Source organism: Centruroides vittatus, unplaced genomic scaffold, assembly GCF_030686945.1.
Source record: "Centruroides vittatus isolate TY-2023 unplaced genomic scaffold, ASM3068694v2 contig_543, whole genome shotgun sequence".
NCBI classification, from domain to species: domain Eukaryota; kingdom Metazoa; phylum Arthropoda; class Arachnida; order Scorpiones; family Buthidae; genus Centruroides; species Centruroides vittatus.
The window spans coordinates 103,790-120,910 of NW_027122319.1; the positions used below are offsets into that span (position 1 = coordinate 103,790).

At 28.4% G+C, this 17,121-nt stretch overlaps 1 protein-coding gene across 1 annotated transcript; it reads right to left on the reverse strand.

Moving 5' to 3' along the window:
- Positions 1-3,982: 3,982 nt before the first annotated feature.
- LOC136978483 (uncharacterized) lies at positions 3,983-16,778 on the reverse strand. Its single transcript, XM_067274194.1, has 4 exons — positions 16,557-16,778; positions 16,411-16,479; positions 16,247-16,336; positions 3,983-4,068 (listed from the first exon to the last, which is right to left on the reverse strand). Exons 1-4 carry the CDS (start codon positions 16,770-16,772, stop codon positions 3,994-3,996), a joined length of 450 nt encoding a protein of 149 aa, XP_067130295.1. The 5' UTR covers positions 16,773-16,778; the 3' UTR covers positions 3,983-3,993.
- Positions 16,779-17,121: the final 343 nt, after the last annotated feature.

Consider the following 17,121-nt stretch of genomic DNA (forward strand, 5'->3'; position numbering starts at 1 on the left):
ATGACGCTATCGGGAGAGCACCGATGCAACCGGAAAAAGTAAACAGCCTACGTCATTAGTCTAACGGTCCTTGTCTGACCTACTTTTTGTAGAATCAACATTAGAGTAAGCTGTAGTAAAACGTAGTAGTTTATAGTAAAACGGTCTTCTCTAATATTCATAGTACTTTGTAAAGCTTGGATTTCAATTTAATAAGTATTATTTAATTCAGAAACATTATAAATACATCATTAAGTAGGAGAATAACAAAAAACTTTATTTTTTAGTATAATACAATTTACAAAATCGAAAGTTCGTATATCGTAATATTATAAAAAACTACATCGAAACATACAAAGTCACCTAATTTACTTAAATTCAGTTCATTATACAACTGTCGATACTCTTGCCTTCCTCAGTTTCCTCAAACAAAATTCGAAAACTTCAATTAATCCTATAAATATTTAAGCGCCATTACTATTCGAATTAACTGTAATTACAAATATAAATGAAAAATATTTTCGACATAAACCCTAGGCAATAATTATCAAAACAAAATTCTTCAAGTATAAATTTTTCTGTATAAATGTCAGCAATCCAATGTGTGACCTACTTTCTCTAACATAGTAAAACAAAGTAAGTTGCAGTACAACAATACACATAAACACAAATAAATTAGTAGCTCAATAATACATACTTTCATTTATATCCATATGTTATATCCAAAAGTCAGTTCTCCCAAATTGTCGAAAAATAAATTATTTTCAACTTTTCTTTTTGTAAAGTAGCATATTCTGAAAAACAAGTTCTATATTCAGCGTAAAATTTCCACCTTTTATCCGTTAAAAACAACGCAAAATGTATGGATCCACGTAATAAAAAATTATCGCAGTGAACTTCGAAAAAACCGAGAAACACAGATACACCAGACTGCACTGTACAAAATTTTTCCACGAACTGATTCATATTTTAATGCACCTGTGAATAATTTCATCACATAACGAAAAGTTTTTGAATAAAAGCTAAAAGTTTTTAAAAATTCTTTCATAAAATCCGATGAATTTAATTAATACACAATAACTAGATCTGTTTAATAAAGATTAATAATTTTCCATTATAATTATGCAAATTAGATATAAAAAAAATCATCGCGCAAATTCTCCCGCGAACCATGGATGACTCTTACGTCATCTGGATTGAAGTTTCCTGCAAAATAGTGAAAATTTTTATATAATTATATTACTAATCCAGTCAAATTTAAATAATATAAAATGTCTAGATCTGTTTAATAAAGATTAGTAATGTACTATCATTAATATGCAAATTAGATATGACAAAGATCACTGTAGGAAAATTCCTGCCAAGATAAAAATAGCTTTCGGTCACGTGATCACCAAGAAATACGCCTTAAATTTAATGTTTGTGTACAAATTAATACATTTTAACTAATGTCATCGTTTAAAATTTAATGTTTCTGTAAAAATTAGTAAATTGTAACAAATTTCATCAAAGACAACAGAATAATTTTCAGCTCATAAAAACTCTACAATAAATGATTATTTCTTCGAAAGACGTCGATATGCACGAATAAATAATAAATATACAATAATGCTTTTATCCATTTTAAGTGAATATTGTAAAAACTAAGCTATTTAATTTGTTTGGCTTTTATAATTTAGTTTCCGAATATTTTACTGTGAAATTCCATTTAGTAAACAGAAACAAAGACAAGCTATTAATTATAAACAGAACAATAAAATAATTTTTACGTAAATTGAGTGAAAATACAGAAAATAACAAATTATATCAAAGATGGGGACAAACAAGCTTACATCCCCAGAACAGTGCTTATAATTCGATGTCATTTTCAGCCTGTTCCTAATTCGACTGTTTTATGTTTGTAAAAAGTTAATATTTTAAGATGTGTTATAAAACAAGCTACCTTTTCAAATACCTGGACGATGGCAATACGCAAATTAATTCCAAAACCTGGAACCCAAATTCTCAGTAAACCCAAAAACTACAGGCCGATCAGTCTCCTACCAATTATGGGAAAAATTTTGGAAAAATTACTAATAAACAGAATTAATTATCACCTTCACAAAAATGTTCTTAGAAATTATGAATGTTTTTAGATTAGCTTCCATTTTACACATTGACTTTATCATTGCTATGGAAACGGTCAATGTCCGTTTTCTTTCTAGAAACTTTAGAGTAATTAATTAGTACTACTTAGAAAACTTATATAAACTTATATAATGAAAAAATGGAAGAATATAGTAATTTGTCCACGGATTACAAATCACAATCTGAGGAGGAAGATGTAGGATTACTAAATATTTTATCTGTAAAGAATGATATAGAAAAGTATATAAAAGAATGTGCTAGTTCAAAACGAAAAGCAAAAATACATGTACAATTTATAACAGATAGTCTAGATAACATAGTAAATATTTACAAAGAAAATAGAACAACTATTGTCCAATTAAACAGTAAACGAGCATTTATGTATTGTGACATCCTAACAATGCCAGGCTACAATTTTTAATCGTATTTTTAATTTATGTAATTTAAAATATATGCTCTCCATTTCAAATTAGTAATGATTTGTCTCTGTACAATATACTTTTCCGTTAAGAATAGAGCAGTGCCTGTCATTTATCTAACAACTTTCAGAGGAAAAGTTTGAATTGAAATAACGTCACTTCCGATTCAAGCCAAAAGTTTGTATAAAACTAATCGGGGCCTCGTCTCCTAAGCCTTTAATATCCAGTCTTGTTATTCATCCAACTAAATCTATTCTCAGATTAACGAGAAACAAACAGACACCAATGAAAATTTGTGTCTTCAATTTAAAATTGCTGCCAAACAACAACAGTTTTAAACATTATTTTATAAGATTTAAACTTATATATAAAATTATTTTTTAAGCAATTGAAAAATTTTGCAATATCCAATTATTACTTCAATGCAGAAACGAGATTTTTCGAAAAATAATGTATAAATTTTATTCATATAAGAAATAGGACATCAAAATTATTGTGAAAAATTTATTAAATGCAATATTTTGGCATAAATTACAGATTGAAAATAATATAACATTTATCATTACTAATGCAGAATTTGGCATGAGTGCTCAGCATTTCTCTGTATTTAACAGAAACTTTTCATATAAAGTACAGGTTCGAAAACAATCAAAGATTGATGATGTCGCTTATTCTATATACCACTGTATCATTACAATAACTTTTTCCTCTGTGATCCTTACAAATAAAATCCAGAATTTTATTTTAGCCCTACCAACATCGAAAAGTTTTCAATGACGATGACATACAACTGTGTTCATTTCAGATAAAATTGCAGTTCCCTTTTCTACATATATTACAGTATGTGTCAATGCAATTACTTTAGACAAATATAATTATTTTTGAACTATCAAAATGCTTTCTTCTAATTCTTTCTATAATATTCAATCTTTAATACATATGTACAGTACTCTACATAGGAGAATGTTCATCTGTTTTGACGAATGAACACCCATGACGATTTTAAAGTTAAGTATTTTATATGTATAGAATAGCTTTGTATTCTTCAATAATATTCTCGTTATTCATATAATAATTATTGCTATTATTATGTATATGTAATGTATATGGATGTAATAATGTGCAGAAAAATTTATTATGTGTCACGTACAAAAAGTGAAAATTTTCTTTTTAAATAATAAATAAATAAATAAATAAAAAGTATAGAAATATTTAACACTATTACGTATTATCCAAAATATGTGATGATTACTGTTGATTTTGACATGTAACTTCACAATATCAACTTTAAAAACTCCTTATTTTCTAAAGACAAGTGAATGCTGGATGAAACTGCCTTCTTTCTTTACTACTTATTCAATTTTTTTAACTTCTCATAGAAGTAGATTTATACGTTGTTTTTCCATTAACAAAAAGCTTAATAATTTCACATTTATTCTGTGATGTTTCAGTGCAAGCTTCTGGCATTTCAGTTGAAGTTTCTTCTATAACTAAAACTGATTTGTATTAAAACAATTGTTTGGATGATGACGTAATTAATTAGCTAAAATAAAAAAATAATCTATTATAACTATATGTGTAGGCTATATGAAAGTAATAAATATATCGGTTTAGATAAAATTACCTTTATAATGAATATCTTATTTAAAATAAAAAATTTGTTACAACTCATTCCATCCTTAGAATTTTTTTGCATTTGAAGCATGTTTAAGACCTATATTAAAGTCCAAATTTTATACTCGTTTAATTTAATGTCATTAATTTAAACATACAAAACCAATCTAACCGTTAATTCTGAATTAATATCCAAGGCTTTAAAATAGACTGACATCAACAAACTCCACATCGTCGATAACTGTACAAACAATAATATAAATATCAATACGTATTGATAGAATAAGTGCAATAAATTATAAAAATGTTAATACTTACTTCCACTGATAAAGGAACAAAAAGTGAGATAAAAAACACTAATGCAAACAACAATGTAAGAAAAATAATACAACTGACGAATAAAACGTAATTCGGTAAATGCATAAAAAGAACTGCGTATAAAATAATAATAGCTTCTGTTGAAATAGCCAGTGGTACTTCCATAATAATAATACCGCTCGTACGATCAACAGTTTCGATTAAATTATACAACATTATTCCTTTCTTGTGTATAATGGAGACATCTCTGGTTGTTGTTAATTTTCTTTCTTGTATTTCAATTAAAAAAGAATGTTTAATTTGCATAAGACAACAAATTATCGTGTATCCGATATAAGCCAGTATGACTATAATGCCCAAACTATATCCAATAATAACAGCAATGTAACAGCAACAAAAGATATTAAAATCATCCCATATCTGTTTCTTTCTGTATCTCAGATATATATACGCATTTAATAGAAGCAAGTAAACAGTTATGTAACTGAACAAGCAATAGTATACTGCGCTTTTATGATATTTCGGATTGTTTAATTCTATGTCAGGCGATGAACGAGCAAACAATTTCAGTGTGTTTAAACATTTACTGAAATTTTGAATGAAGTCTCCGGAATTAAAGAGGTATAGGGAAATCAGTACAGTAATTATCATGCGAAAAACGATTAAATGCAGAACTTTTGATATATTTTGAGGACATGAAACTACACAATAATGAATTTCGTTCTCTGATTTATCCATCACTGTCAGTATAGTTTGACATATAAATGAATTGAATATTATATATATTATAACTCGATATAACTTTTTATATTCGTTCCTGCATCATTTTTCAGTATATTAATTCCGAAAATTGAGCCGTATTTAAAATTCGTAACAAATAGTTACCAAATATTCCTTGTATTGTTTGCGGATACATTATCCTGTAAATGATATCCTATGAAATAACTGCTCTACCTATTACTGAAAATACACCGAGAGAAATGATTGATTATTTAATTTTTGTAATGTTCCATTTGAGATAGGCACTCTGTTTATTTTATGGAGATTCATTATCGAAATTAATTCAGAAATTGTGAATATTAGCTAGACTCAATCAATGTTAGACTTTTTAAATTACGTAATTACAATTTATTTCATACAGCATTGTTTCGAGAATAACTTGATAACCGTACGTACAATCTGAACTAAATTTTTAGTATACTCAAGTCTTAATTTGATCATTTCGTTCAGGCATTATAATCCAAATACTACTTTTTCCTATATTTTAATAGGTCTTCGAGAGTGACCTGTATCATATTTAAATTTTAATATTTTGGATTTGAAAATTGAAAAAATGTGTAATAAATTTTAGTAATGCTTACTCTTATTTATATTTATAAACAAATTATTTTTATTTTCTTTTATAAAATATTATTATTTTCAAGTTTTAAAATCTCGCTTGCTTTATTATTGGTTTCATTCTTAAATTTTAACATATTAAATCGTCGTCCGATGTTCTTTCTTTGATTTCGGCTGTTTGTGTGATTATATAATTCGTTATCTCCGTGTATAGTTCCAGATAGTTCGAGCTCTACTGGGAAATGATCGGATTCATCATTGTTTAGAACATTAAACTTTTTAGGCTGGTCTAGAACAAACTCAGAACAGATAATGTAATCGATTATGGATTTACCAGAATGGGATATAAAGGTGTATTTTGCAGGACAATCACAATACAACCTACCATTCAGAATATATAAATCGTTATCTCGAACAAAATCAAGTAACACTCTACCTTCTCTATTAATTATTTTATCTTTGGATGTTCTAATATTATTAATCATTGCATTATTACTTTTGTATTTAGTATCCATTTCTTCACCTATTCGGCCGTTAACATCACCTATAATCCAGAAATTGATAATATTCGATCCCTGTAGTATAAAATTTAGTTTTTTTTTTTTTTTTGTCGGTGGATGATGAAAAATATATGAGTATAACACCCAATCGTGAATCTTCCCAAAGTGATCTAAAACAGTGACTAAGTTCTATCTCTACAAAAATATATTTATCATCTATTTTACAGAAATTTAACTCACCGAGGTATCTTCTTATTAAAAACAAATGTCCTCCAGAAGGGATGACCAAACTTTCTTAGGACCTCTGAGCTTATGCTTTTCTAATGTGACCGGGGGGTAGGCACCTCTTTGATGCCCTGTATAGGACTGGGACGACCACCGTGTGCGTAACGGACACGGGAATGCCGTGGCGGTTTAAAAGACCGGTCGCGTTACGGAGGCAATCGGGATTCGGATTCGGGATGGAGGGAGAGACAACACGCCGGAAGTGACTTTCGCAGAGACTTCATTTACTAAAACACGTTTATTGACACAGAACATGATGGATCTACATTGACAAAGGAAAGAGGGAAGGCCTAATATCGCGATATTTCGAGAGAGAGTGTGTGTACATAGGTTCGCGTGGCGATAAATACCTGATAGTGACCGTTTTCTGACGGTTAATCCGATAGACGAGGCGATGAGTTTAGTCCGAGACGAGGTTAATCCAATGGCGAGTTTAGTCCAATAGACGAGGTTAATCCAATGGCGATGAGTTTCGCACTAACGGGAATTGAGGCACACTGAGCGGAGGAACTCTTGACAAGCTAGATCCGTGCGACAACTGACGAATTTTGTGTAAAGTTTCGCTGAGGTACCGAACGTTAGGTTAAGAGGTGGTAGGAAAGTGTTTCTTTAGCGTCTGAGAACCGAACAGATGTTTCTCTCTCAGGCGCAAAAGTTGACAGTAAGTCGATAGATAGTTGACAAAAAGGCGACAAACTATGATGTCATGATATAATACGGAATAAGATGAAGGCCAATAATTCAGATCCTCACACTAATATTATAAATTTTCGTTCTAGATATTTTTTATCTTCTATTTTCAAATTTGTTAACCAAGTTTCTGAAAATCCAAAGACTGAATTTACTTTCATATAATTCCGTACAGTATCTGTATATAATTTTCCTTGCAGCCCTTGGATATTCCAAAAGCTTATTAGTACTTTGGACTCTTCGCAATTGGTTATTAGTCCTAAATTCTGGGATTTGGTTAAATCGATATTAGTAATCTATCTGATTGTTTATTCCGATCTAGATTGTTGTCCTCTTCTATCGTCTCTAGTATTTTATTATGCATATTTAGGGAACCCATAGAATCATGTAATTCTTTTGAAGACACGACCAATGTATTACTTAGTTTATACCTAAAAACCTTTTAGTTGGACAACTTTATCTAGATTAAGATCGTATGTATAAATATTCTCTTTTCTAATATAATAATTGTCTCTCATTGATATTTTATTGCCTTGTTGGACTATTGTTTGTAATTTTTTCTTTCTCAGTCTCGATCTTTTACATAGATCTGCCGTGAATATTATTTTTTCCTTTCTTCTATATTAAAGTTAGGTTTTTTGGCCCATAATTTTTTAAGAAATAAGTTTCTAGCATATACAGAATCTAATATAATTTTCACGATTGGTTTAAAATCGTTATTTGTTAGCTTGATTAGACTTTCTACGGGGTTATTTAATATGCCTAATTCCATATTAATGAATTGTTCTAATTCTTTTACTCAGTAGTTTTAAACGGATAGTTGATAATTACAATATTTTTGATAGTTTTCTCACTAATTAATTGATCGATTTCGAATTCTAACGTACCTTTATTTTGGCAGTTTTCTTTGGTTATTACATCCATTTCGTCTAATTTTTGAATAATTTTTGTAGTTTTGACTTGATTAACTTCATTTAATAAATTAACTTCTGACTTGATTATTTGTAACTCTGTATTCAATTGAGTAAATTTTTTCTGTATTAAATCATATATCTATTTTAAGGAGTATTGCGGTTCTATTACTAGAGGATCTGTTTCTCTTATTGTTTCGAAGTAATCCTGTTTTTTGTATTTCTCTTCTCATTGGGAATAGAATTTAACCAATGTTCTTGTTGCAACTTGATAGTATTCTTTAGTGTAGTGTGGACTTCTGGCTGAATATCTTTGACCAGTACTTTGATATTGTCTCTTACCGTGGCCTCACACGCCCCTTTCTTTGCATTATCTGACTGACCCGACCGTCTTGTTGTGTGCCGAACAGAGATAACGGCTCTGGATTTGCTTCAATCCCGGAAATTAATAACAAATACATTATCAAAAGCAGGGATAACCTGTTCTTGTACATTCATTTTCCTAATGGCAGCATGTTAAACTTCTTGAGGTTACGAAATTCGACAACTCGAAACCAAGACGCTCATCTGGGAAACTCGCCAGCACCATCAACTACCAGCAAACACCCCTATATTAGCGATGATATGTAGTTTGTTATTTTTTCCCCTCTATTCTTGCTAGATAACAGTCAATTTGTACCTTACTACGGACAGATATAAATGTGTCCCTTAGATTACATTCAGCAACCAGTGTATTCGTAACTCTATTTTTAGATATAGTATTGGTATAAATATACAGATGATTTTAACAGTTTTTCAGTCACTGATTGTTCTTCCAGAATTATACTTAAGAAAAAAAATGTGTGAAGCTAAATACTTTATTTTTAATTTTTAATATTTTCATTAAGAAACTAAATTTGACTTAGAATTAACTTCAGCAAAAGTAAGTGTTCTTACTTAGAAGCTTAAACTAACTAATGTCAAAAAAATCTCAAATACGGAAATTTTGTAAAAAATGCTTTGAAAGAACATGTAAAAGTATGCTCTAATTATAAATATGAAAAGTTTCTATTCTAAGTAGAGAAAAAGCAACTGCCTGAATTTCATTCTCACGATGTGCGTAAAGATGCTGTTAATCAATTTTATTTTATTTTATTGAATAAAATAAATCGTTATGAAAACATTTTTGTCATAAATTTTAGGTTATGATTCGCGTTTGATTTTTCAAAAAATTCAGAAAATATTTACTTTAAATTATTTCAAATTTATTGACAGTTATGAAATTTTAAATCCTTCCCTGTCTACTTTGACATCAAATTTAAGAAATGGGAATTATAATTTTTAACCAATACAGATATCTAATATTATACAAGAGGAAAAACAACACTCTAAAAAACTTAATACAGTAAATAAGTAGTGTTGTGATAAAAACATATGCTTACCTAAAAATTTTATAAAATGTTAATTGTATATAAAAGAAATTATTTTTTTTAGAAATTGTACTAAAATAATAAAATATTAATCAATATTTGTAACTTCTATTAAAATATTATTTCTTAATATAGATTTTTTCTTATCCAATACAAACACGGATGGAAAAAATTGTCTACTTCGTGATATTTAAAACAGTTTTTGATGATAAAAACATTAATTCGAAGAAAATAAATTCAAAGAGGAATTCCTATGGTAAAAGTAAAATATATTTCAAGGTGTATCGAATCACTAATGCTCACTTTAACATTTTTTTTTCTTTTTTTACTGAGCGAATATTACACAAAATTCACTTCTGTTTTTTAATCACCTCCTGGGCTCATAACCTGTTACTTATGTGTGTACTTAAACAGCTCTCTGGTAGTAAATGACTTTTTATATAAAAAAACAAATAAAATTTATTCATATAAAAGATATGGCTCTATTTTTGTCTCACATCACCTTACATACAATATAGTGCTTCCAGTGCTCAACATGTAATGAGCAAATGGTTATTGTTATAAAGAGAAAAACTACAATAGATTTAAACGCGAGAAAATCATTTTTCTTGGTGAACAAATAACACTTGAAAATTTTTTACAACAAAATAAATAAATATTACTTTCCAAGTATGTTTATGATTTTTACTATAAATGATGGACACTTTCAATTATGTTAAGTGAAGTAATAAAAAAAAATATATCAGATACGTTTTTGAAATTTTTATAATGTATTATTGAATTGCGTTTCGAATATAAAATGAGCCTTTCGTGATTTAGTTTTTGTTTTGTCATGAAAGCTGGGAGTATTTAAAAAGTCGTGAACTAATTCAATAGAATTACATTTGAGTGTCAAGCTTCAAGAAGTATCTACAGAAAACATCTAAAGAAAATATTTGACTATGAAAGAAGTCTCTTATTTTGGTAAGTTGTATAATTAATGCATTAAATTAAGCTTCTATTTGTACTTTTCATTTAACAATAGCTACACTATCAGCAATAAACCAATAGTTATAGGCAGCATAAGAAGACCATTTTATGATAATATTCGTTGTTCTACAAAAAATATTTTTCTAAAACATTCTAAAACAATATAATGGTGAAGAAGACAATTCAGATTGGAAAATATTTCAATTGCTTACAAAAATTCGGAATGCATAAATTTATTCACTTGACACGTGATATTCACAAGTAAAGAAAACTATTCATGCCATTGAAGAACACTTAATTATCTTTTGCAATTTTCTACCTGATTTATTACACATTTTATTTTTATCTCTAGTTCATTAAATATTTTTATTTTTAATGGACTAAGAAGTATAAATGACACGAGCAATTAAATCATGTAGAAAATTAAAGAAAAATATAAATAAATGGAGAAAGTAACATTATGATGTATTCTATTTTGAAAATCGTAAATATTTCATTTATTAATGTTGTTATCCAGTTTTATTTCAAGGCTATGTCATTTAGGAATAATTTGGTATAATGTAAAATATTAAAATTACAGTAGAAGTAAGACACAACATGCTAGGAATTAGGTATTTTGAATATGTAATTTCGTATAACTAGAGTAATACCCCTAACTTACGCGATAGGCAGGACCGAGCAATAACCGCGTAAGTCGATTTCGCGTAAGTCGGGAGTATGATTTCGCAATAAATACATACAAATTATTTTTAATTGGGGCCGGAGACTAAAGAAAACGATAATTTAGAAAAAATTGTTTAATAAAACTTAGATAATATATATGTAAAACAAATTATATTATTATCGAAGTTTATTTTGATGTAGAAGGCTTCATAAAATCTAACAAATTCGTCTGACGACCAATCAGCGGATACGCATTCAAACTCCAACGGTTGCTTCCTCAATCATCTTTTTGCAACGGCGACCGTTACTAGTTTAATGAAAAAGGCAGGAATCGTGTTCCTGCATGATTCTACCCCGATAAACACAGAATAAATTGTAGCTATGCGTCGATTCCGCGCGACACGTTCGAACATGTAAGCTGAACAGGTGGGGGAAGTGAGTAATCAAGAGTTGCGTGGCGCTCAAACAAAAGATGGATCGGCGAGATTTGAAAATCGCGTAACTACGAGTTCGCGTAAGCCGGGGTAACGTAAGTCGAGGTATTACTGTAATTTATATGTAAGTAAGACAAATATAATGAAATGCTGTGTTATGTAATGTCCATCATAACAAAGCAGAAAAATTTTACTTTTGAAAAGCATAATGTGATGTAAGAAATTTTCAATAATTGCTATAATTTCAAATTTCTATATATTTTTAAGATTGTGTATAAGGAAAGTAATTATGAATGCAAAGCGTTTTGCTTATCTCATACTTGTCATTACATTTTTTATACTTTCAAAAATTACAGCGCGATTTGATTTTTATCATGGATACAAAAATACCACAATAAATTTGAGTCGTTTGTGAATTTTACAAATCATAATGTATTCGAGTTTTTAATAGAAATCATATTTCAGGATAATTATGTTGGTAACGAAGTAACCAGACACGAAAATATGAGACTAATATTAAAATATATGAAAATATACATGAGTAAATCTTCGTGCACCACTAAGCACTACCGTGTTTCCGCGTAAATCCTCAATAATTTTCGATGAGTCGGCACTGGCCGAACAATCCCACAGCAAATTTCCGATTCGATCTCTCAAAATGTAAATTATCAATATGATCACGGACATAAATACTCAAAGAATATCTTAAAACAATCAAAATAATTTTAAATTAGATTTAAAAGCGTGTAAATATGTGACGTGTCAAGAATCGCTTGTGTTTTTCAGAGAGATTGAAATATTAATTTAAAATAAATAATTAATTTCAGATTAATTTTTAAATATAAATTTATACACTTGTTATTTTCATATATTTCTATATATTATTTACATATAAAAACTACAAAACAAAAGTGTTTATATGAAATGTCAGGTGTTCGTGACTGGTGACATGCATTACACAAGAAATCAATTCCTCAAAAGGTTTAGAATTTTCTATTATTCAGTTTAAAAAGAATATATTTACACATTCTTTTAAAAAATTATATGTAATTAAGTAAATGGAAAGTTGTAAACTTTTTAGGAAAATTTATTTTCACATATAATGCATGTCACCAGCTCGCGAAACCCGATATTTCATAAAAACACTTTTCTATCTCGTTGTTTTTTTTTACAATTTGAAAGCATTTTAAGCTATATTTGGGTTCATCGAATCGATATGAATGGAGTAAAATATAATTTAATTTGGATAAAAGGTAATTGCTTACATTTAATTGTGAGAAAGAAGAACGTTTCATGTACAGTACGTAATCAAGAGGAAAAGTTTTCGGTTCTACCGATTTTCAGAGAAAAAATAATTATGCAATTTTTTCAGTAAAAATTGAATACTTATTAATTATTAATTTTTATGTGTAAAATATCGATTAATTTATAATTTTTCAAATATATTCTTTATGTTTATCGTAGTTTACTTTTCCTTCTGAATTAATGTCAACTTTTCTTCCCAACTTATCACAGTGTTGAGAAATTACAGCCACTTCTCTGTTTCATTTTTCAATCCCTTTTTATATGAAGGCACTTGTTATGCACCGTGATTTTATTATAAATCTTCATAAGAATATTATTTAGCTATGGAAATACGATCTGAATCTTTTTTTTTCTATAATGATAGCTTTCATCGTACTTTCTCATTTTTAAATTTATTTTTCTATGGTCTCCGTTATTCATCTCACTCTTTTATTTCTGTTCTTAGTATAATTTATTCCACTATTTGCCACAATGTCCAATTACATTAAAAAAATTTACAAATGTTATCCTAATTGGAAAGTATATTTCATTTCTAACGCGATATGCAGTAATAATATAAAGAACTCCTTTATGAATAGTTATTCAAAAATTAACAGAATATTCGCTTTAATATTACCCTTGAACATTATTAAATAAACGCCACTTTTTGTTTATATATTTAAAATTTAAAATACGATTTTAATTATTACAGAATTTTTATTTGTATATTTCAGATCGAATGGAAAATAAAAACAAATTAATTCTGTTTATACTGGTCATAAGTAATGCATATCTAACCTTTGGAAATGAAGGTAAATATTGTTCGTAATATGTTCGTAATTATTTCTTTAAACACAAGTATATCGCTGGATGAAATTATGTTTCTACTTTTTCAGTTATTTAGTCAGAAATTTTTCTATCTTCTCATAAAAGTAACTTGTATTTTTTATATTTTAATCAAAAAATAGTTTAAATTAATGTTTAATTATAATAATTTCACATTAATTCTGTTATGTTTCTGTACAAGTTTTCAGTAGCATTCGAGTTGAAATATCTTCTGTAACTATAACTGATTTGCATAACAACAATCGTCTGAATGATAACGTAGTTGATTAGCTGAAATAAAAAATTATATAATATGTATTGTTACTCTATGTATACATAAAATTGATTGTATGTAAGAAATTGATTTATGTATTACTAGTTACTATTTTTTATACATCTTTGTAATATTCATAGTATTTCACTGTACTTTATAGCTCGTTATTGGCATGTCAAGAACCGTAGGGCGACAGATTAATTGTTACTTAGCGGCGTATATACCGTCCAAAGGGAAATAGAATATAAAAAAAGGCATCATACATTATGCAAGAAGCTTCAAACTGTGAATAAATGTTGGTTCAACGCTTTCACAAGGTGACACCGGTTGCAATTGGGGCTATCTTGGCCTCAACAACAACGAACATTTCTTGTTTTCAAGGCCAAGTTTGGATAAATTACGACGAAGTTGCATGGGACAACAAACAAATATTATTTATTTGTTTATTTTATATTCGCAAAATAGTCATGAATTTTTTTAATGTCCGTTGAATATGGAATTTGGGCACTCTTTAGGAGTTTGGATAAGAGCAACACAGAAGAGATGCGGAATGTGCCCCAAGTACCTGAATGTACGGACACCCCTGTAATTACTAATAGAGAGATTTAAAAATTGAAATTACCAATTAGAGATTTTGAGTTCAACTATTCTTTCACATTCTAATTTTAAACATTTTAGCAATGATTGTGCAGTCATATATTCAGGCCTCTGAAAATTCAAATTATGCCTATCATTACATAATCGTTAATTTATTTTTAAATTTAAAAAGTGTATTAAAATATACGTAAGAGAGACTAAAACGTCTTCACTTTCTCCGTGTCTAGTCACAAAGAACGCCTTCGCAAAAATATTCAAAACAGTTTTTAAAAAAATCAAGGGTGACAAGCCAATAATTAAAGAATACATAGTTTCTTTTTAAAAAATGGCTGACGAATTTACACATTAAAAAATGTGTAGAAAAGTCTAGAATGTTGTAGTCTCTTCTACCTATTTTTACTTTCCCCGCTCTTATATGTAACAGAGGAAAAGTATCGCCATGACCACCTTAAAGATTTTTACATTCTTTGACTCAGGACACCTTCAAACGTCGAGAAATGCAAAAAAAAGTACGGGGGGATCTTTCTGTATGTATGGATATTAGTAAATATGTGAATGAGAGGCACGATTTGAAGCTTAATAACTCCTGTGCATTATGTGAAAAATTTCTAAACTTTTGCCCGGTAGTTTGAATATAAAAGGTATTGGTGATGTCAAATTTTAGTAATTAAAGTCGAGGGGTGAGAAGATATAGTGGGTTGTGTGTGTATCTCTAATAGGGTCAGACTTGATGAAGATTTTACTTGCAACTCGTTCCTGGATCTTTTAATATGTAAATTCGTCAGCGATTTTCTAAAAAAATTAAAAGAATACATAAATATATAAATATTGAAATCTATTATATTATAGATAACTTTATCTTTAACTATCTACTTGGACATTGCTTATTAGTAGGACATTACACTGGTGTTTAATATTTGATACAAAATTGACAGTTAGATCAGAAATACAAAACTTTCATTAAAATTCGCCTGTAGTAGTAATTTTTTCTGTACACATATACATATACGTGTTTCTGGTTTACATTTAACAAATTAAGTGAATTGGCAATTGTTAAATTTGGAAATATAACTCTTTTGAGCAAGCGATAAGGATACGTCCTTACTGTAAGTATTTTTAAAAAAATGATTTTATTGTCATGAATTTTTTATATACATTATCTTATTTGTTTATTTAATTATTTTTAGCAGTTTTTGGTAATACTGCTGATGAGGGATATGTTAACCAGAAACACGTATATGTCCACAGACAAAATTACTACTACAGGAAAATTTTAATAAACGTATTGTTTTTCTGATCTAACTGTCAATTTTCATCAAATATTAAACACCAGTGCAACGTCCTACTAATAAGCAATGTCCAAGTAGACGGTTAAAGATAAACTTAGAAATAAGGACAATAAGGCATTGTTAATTATCTATTATAGATAACATTGATACTTCACTTTATCTTATTATATTATTGTGTATTATTAGAGTTTACATAACACATAATAAAACTTTGTAAATAAGAAATATATCAGCTTGCCTAATTATAATAGAAGTTGTATATAGAAAATACTATATAATATATATTTTTTAATAATAATTTATCAATTTTATCAAATTTACCTTTATAATGAACATCTTATTTAAAATAAAGAACTTATTACAACTCATTCCGTCGTTCGTACTTTTCTGCATTTGAAGCATGTTCAGCATCTATTTTAAATTTAAAATTTATTAAATTAATTTAATTTAATATCATTAAGTAAAGTTTGTAAATGTAATCTAACCTTTAATTCTGAATTAATATCGAAGGCATTGAAATAAACTGACATCAACAAATTCCACATCGTCGATAACTGTAAGAAGAATAACAGTGGATCAATACATTTTAAAATTTATCACTGAACTAAGGTATAGAAATATTAATACTTACTTCCACTGATAAAGGAACAAAAAGTGAGATAAAAAACACTAATGCCAAAAATAATGCTAGAAAAATAACACAGCCGATGAATACAAGATAAGTGGGACCTTCCATAAAAAGAATTGAGTATAAGATAATAATGGCTTCCATTAAAATAGATATTATTATGCAAATAATAATAACACCTCCCGCACGATCAACAGTTTTAATTAGATTATATAACATTATTCCTTTCTTATGTATAACAACGACATCTCTTATTGTTGTTAATTTACTTTGTTGTATTTCAGTTGTAAAGGAGTATTTAATCTGCATTAGAACACGAATTACTGTGTATCCGATATAAACGAGTATCACTACAATGCCTAAACCATATCCAAGAAGAACAGCAATATAACAGCAACAAAATATATCAAAATCATCCCATATCTGTTTATTCTTGTATCTCAAATATATATACGAATTTAATAGAGACAAGTAAGAATTAATGTAACTGACCAAGCAGTAATATATAGCTTTTTTATGATATGTAGAATCGTCTAGTTTTATGTTAGGTGAGGAACGAGAAAACAGT

Coding starts and splice junctions, on each gene's coding strand:
- LOC136978483 (XM_067274194.1), bottom strand. CDS start 16,772: ATGTTATATAATCTAATTAAAACTGTTGATCGTGCGGGAGGTGTTATT. Junction 16,337..16,410: donor ATATTAATTCAGAATTAAAG/GTTAGATTACAT, acceptor AATTTAAAATAG/ATGCTGAACATGCTTCAAAT. Junction 4,069..16,246: donor ATAAGATGTTCATTATAAAG/GTAAATTTGATA, acceptor TTTTTATTTTAG/CTAATTAATTACGTCATCAT.